Source organism: Cinclus cinclus, chromosome 17 (assembly GCF_963662255.1).
Source record: "Cinclus cinclus chromosome 17, bCinCin1.1, whole genome shotgun sequence".
Classification (NCBI taxonomy): Eukaryota; Metazoa; Chordata; class Aves; order Passeriformes; family Cinclidae; genus Cinclus; species Cinclus cinclus.
The window spans coordinates 662,294-667,042 of record NC_085062.1 but is presented as its reverse complement, the minus strand read 5'-3'; the positions used below and the strand labels follow the sequence as shown (position 1 = coordinate 667,042).

Genomic DNA, 4,749 nt, shown 5'->3' with positions numbered 1-4,749 from the left:
AGCGGGGGCGCTTTCCGTTCCGCCGGCCGCGGGCCCGCAGCGGCCCGGGCGATGCTGCCCCGCTCCGCCGGCCCCGCGGCCCCGCTGCCGGTACCGGTACCGCTCTCGGGGCCGCTGCTGCTGCTGCTGCCGGAGCCGCAGCCGGAGCCGGAGCCGCGGCGGGCAGGGCCCGGCCGGGCTGTGCTCTGAGCCCCGCGGCCCCCGCCCCGTCCGGCCCCTCGGCCGCAGCCACAATGGGGCCGGCGGCCGGCAGCACCGCGCTGCTGCTCTGCTGGCTCAGCGGCTGCTGCGCGGCCATCAGCTCCATGGACATCGACCGGCCCGGCGACGGGCGCTGCCAGCCCATCGAGATCCCCATGTGCAAGGATATCGGCTACAACATGACCAGGATGCCGAACCTGATGGGGCACGAAAACCAAAGGGAAGCGGCCATTCAGCTGCACGAGTTTGCCCCCTTGGTGGAGTACGGGTGCCACGGCCATCTGAAATTTTTCCTGTGCTCCCTCTATGCCCCGATGTGCACGGAGCAGGTTTCTACCCCGATCCCAGCCTGCAGGGTGATGTGCGAGCAGGCGAGGCTGAAGTGCTCCCCGATTATGGAGCAGTTCAATTTTAAGTGGCCGGACTCCTTGGACTGCAGCAAACTGCCCAACAAGAACGACCCCAACTACCTGTGCATGGAAGCCCCCAACAACGGGTCGGACGAGCCACCCAGGGGCTCCAGCATGCTGCCACCCATGTTTCGTCCCCAGCGGCCCAGCAGCGGCCACGATGTGCAGCAGCACAAGGACAGCCTGAGCAGAACGTCCTGTGAAAATCCCGGCAAGTTCCACCGCGTGGAAAAGAGCGCTTCCTGCGCGCCGCTCTGCACGCCAGGGGTTGATGTTTACTGGAGCAGGGATGACAAACAGTTCGCTGTCATTTGGATTGCCATCTGGTCCATTCTGTGCTTCTTCTCCAGTGCTTTCACTGTGCTCACTTTCCTCATAGACCCTCAGCGTTTCAAGTACCCCGAGCGGCCCATCATCTTCCTCTCCATGTGCTACTGCGTCTACTCGGTGGGGTACATCATCCGCCTCTTCTCAGGTGCTGAGAGCATCGCCTGTGACAGGGACAGCGGCCAGCTCTATGTCATCCAGGAGGGGCTGGAGAGCACGGGCTGCACCATTGTGTTCCTGGTTCTGTACTACTTCGGCATGGCCAGCTCCTTGTGGTGGGTGATCCTGACTTTGACTTGGTTTCTGGCGGCTGGGAAGAAGTGGGGGCACGAGGCCATCGAGGCCAACAGCAGCTACTTCCACCTGGCAGCCTGGGCCATCCCGGCTGTGAAGACCATCATGATCCTGGTGATGAGGAGGGTGGCTGGAGACGAGCTGACAGGGCTGTGCTACGTTGGCAGCATGGATGTGAACGCCTTGACGGGGTTTGTGCTCATTCCTTTGGCTTGTTATCTAATCATTGGCACTTCATTTATTCTTTCTGGGTTTGTGGCTCTCTTTCATATCAGGAGGGTGATGAAAACAGGTGGAGAAAACACCGACAAGTTGGAGAAACTTATGGTCAGGATTGGTGTATTCTCAGTCTTGTATACAGTGCCTGCAACTTGTGTGATAGCTTGCTATTTTTATGAGAGACTGAACATGGATTATTGGAAAATCGTAGCAACTCAACAGAAATGCAAGATGAACAATCAGACAAAAAATTTAGACTGCATGATGAATAACTCTATTCCAGCAGTAGAAATTTTTATGGTCAAAATTTTTATGTTATTAGTTGTGGGCATTACAAGTGGCATGTGGATCTGGACTTCCAAGACTCTTCAATCCTGGCAAAATGTTTGTAGTCGGAGATTAAAGAAGAGAAGTAGGAGAAAACCTGCAAGTGTTATTACCAGTAGTGGAATCTACAAAAAACCTCAACATCCACAGAAAACTCATCTTGCAAAATATGAATCAACGTTGCAACCGCCCACTTGTGTGTGACCAGGTTTTAGAAAAGACTCTATCTCACCTCCCAGACTTACAAATATCCACAGCTGCAGTCAGAAATTTAAAAAATGAATGGTACTTTTTTTGTCAGAACAGTTTAATATCTCCAGGCACAAAAATGTATCATGCCGAATGCAGGACCTGGTGAAAAACTGAAGGTAAACGTACTCATGGAGAAGTTTACAGTGAAAGAAATATTGTGAATTAAACCAGTCTGTTCTGTTACTAACTTGTAGTTAAGAATTACATCCATCCCTCAGATTAAAAAAAAAAAAAAACAAACAACAACATAAAACATAAAAACAACAACCAGAACCAAACACAACAACCAACACTTATTTAACTTTTTCATGTAGCTGGGCTGGATTTTCTTCAGCTCTCTGAGTAACAAGGTACAGTCAAGTTTTATGGAGCAAAGGTTGGAATTTCCAAGTGCCCAAGTGGGCATTGTCTCTCCAGGGACACGGGGGTCCCGAGGAGACCCATCCTGAGCGAGGATGCTCTCTGGGAAAACAACCTCGGTGCTAACTTTAAAACCCTTTACAGCTCCTCAGCCCACTGGATTTGGAGGGCCTAAAAATAGGCTCAATCTATAATGCTCACCAATATTCTTTCACCAAAAGAGAAACTTCCTGCGCCAGACACAAACTTTGTGAATAAGAATAATGTGCAATACATTTTTTTTTCTTACCATGACATGAAAAGAGAAACAAGTATTTTGCTGTACATAAAGACAACAAAAGAAATCTCTTAACAAAAGAACTAAGAGGTCTAGTCCTCAGAAACCCTTTAGTGTTACATTTTGTGGCTTTTTAATGGAAATCAAGCCAATGTTATACACGTTTGGACTGATTTGTGCAGAAAAAAAAGGGGGGGCGATCAATTCAAAGAACCCCAAAGGGCTTATTGACTCTTTCCATTGTTAAACAAATTCTCACTATGAATAGATCAAGAAGCACTAGATTCTGCAAAGGGAAGCTTTGTATAGAGTGATGCTCTTTACTGTGCTGGGGGTGCACAGTTTTGTGCTGTATATATTTGTAATATACAATTATTTTTCATGCTCCACTATTTTATTAAAAATAAAATATGTTCTTTAGTTTGATAATTTTGTGTGTTCTAAACTTTCCCTGATGTGCTTTGCAGTTAATAAACTTGTCTCCTGGATCATTTGATAAAAGCACACTTTGAATATAATACTTGTTGTTATACTTGCCCGCAAGTATAAATAGAGAGAACAGTAATTTACTCGAAAGAAATTGCAAGGTGAAATGAAATAAATGGATTTTGAAGGTGTGTATTTCTGTGAGCCTCTGCAACTGAGCAAACGGAGGGGGCTTCAGTGCTGTAAAAAGCTGAGCCATGTAGAGCAGGAGTGTTTACAAAGCGCCGAGATTACAACAATGATCCTGGGCTAACAGCCCTTTCACATTTGCATGGGCTGCGTTCAGCGAGTTAAAGATCCCTGCCTCACCTCACACAGCTGGAACACGATTCAGTCTCTACCCTTCAGGGAATTCTTCCCCTTTCTAACACTACTGAAAGTGTCACCATTTGTGCAAAGACCTGGGGGACACCGGGAAGTGCAAATGCAGGATTTGAATGCTACTTCAGGGAAGTTACTTGATGAAGCTCAAATTGTAAATACATTTTCGAGAAGTTTTTAGTGGACCGTGGTGTTGTGTGAACCTGAAGTTGTCCCTGCAGTTTTCCAGGTGCTGGCCAGGCTGGGTCAGCTGCTGAGGCAGGGACAGACCCTCACTTTGTCACCCAGGCTTCTCTAGAAAAGCCTTTGTCAGGGATCTCATCGCAGGAAGAACAGATCTTAATGCTCGGGAGAGTGGGGATCCTTGTGACAGTCATGTTGTGGCTGGGAATTTTCCAACAAAAGGTTCTTTAGTAGTGGTCTGGTTTTTCAACTGATCTGTGCAGTGAGACAGATAAACTCTTGCCCTTTTTGTACAGTTTTTAAGTGTTCCCAGCAGTGGCGAGGAACTTGAGTGACAGAAATGGGCTTGCAGGTATTAATAATATTAATGTCTAAAGTGCACATGGATAAAGCAGCTTTTGATGCAACATCTTTTTGAGGAAGAGAAAATACCTTTCTGTTCTTTTGTGCCACTGTTTCACTGAGCTTTGAGATGCCCTGTAAGTGAATCCTGTCAGAGGACACTAAACAAATCCACTTTTGAAACTACCAAATTAATGCCTGTGCATCTGTCTACGCTCTGGCTAAACCAATGGCATCAGATCCTGAGAAAAGCAGAGTTTTGAAATAACCAGTGTATTGCAGATTGCTGTGGATTGAGGTGTGTGTTTAGTGTGTTCCTCACCAGGAACACGAGTGCCTCACCCCAAATTCTCATCTGACAGGAGGGTGAGTGCTGGCTTTGCCCGCACAGCTGTGTTCGGGGAACGGTCCTAGGCTTCACTCCAGGTGCATCAGTCACTGAAATAACAAACATCTCTGTCTTTGTGGGCTGTAGAATACTATTTGCTTTCACCGTTGTCGATGAATTCTTACAGCCTGCCATCAGGATTCTGGAAGAGGGAAAAAGTGAAGATAGGTGTTGAGCAGTGGCTGAGCTCCTGCTGCCATTCTGAGTTCGTTCAGCTGTCCCCAGAGCAGAACTGCAGCTTTTTCTGTGGAAATGACAGATAATGTTTGCTGGAGGCTTCGCGTTACAAACAGATTTTTGCTGAACTCTAAACAAGTGTTCAGATTTTATTTCATGCTTGCAGTTATTCAGGAATCATTTGG

At 47.7% G+C, this 4,749-nt stretch overlaps 1 protein-coding gene across 1 annotated transcript; it reads left to right on the top strand.

Annotated features, from left to right (window-relative positions):
* Window positions 1–233: 233 nt before the first annotated feature.
* On the top strand, window positions 234–2,214 carry FZD10 (frizzled class receptor 10). Its single transcript, XM_062504295.1, has one exon. It carries the CDS (start codon window positions 234–236, stop codon window positions 1,980–1,982), a length of 1,749 nt encoding a protein of 582 aa, XP_062360279.1. The 3' UTR covers window positions 1,983–2,214.
* Window positions 2,215–4,749: the final 2,535 nt, after the last annotated feature.

Bases quoted from the DNA above. Each gene is read 5' to 3' on its own strand.
- FZD10 (XM_062504295.1), top strand. From the start codon at position 234: ATGGGGCCGGCGGCCGGCAGCACCGCGCTGCTGCTCTGCTGGCTCAGC.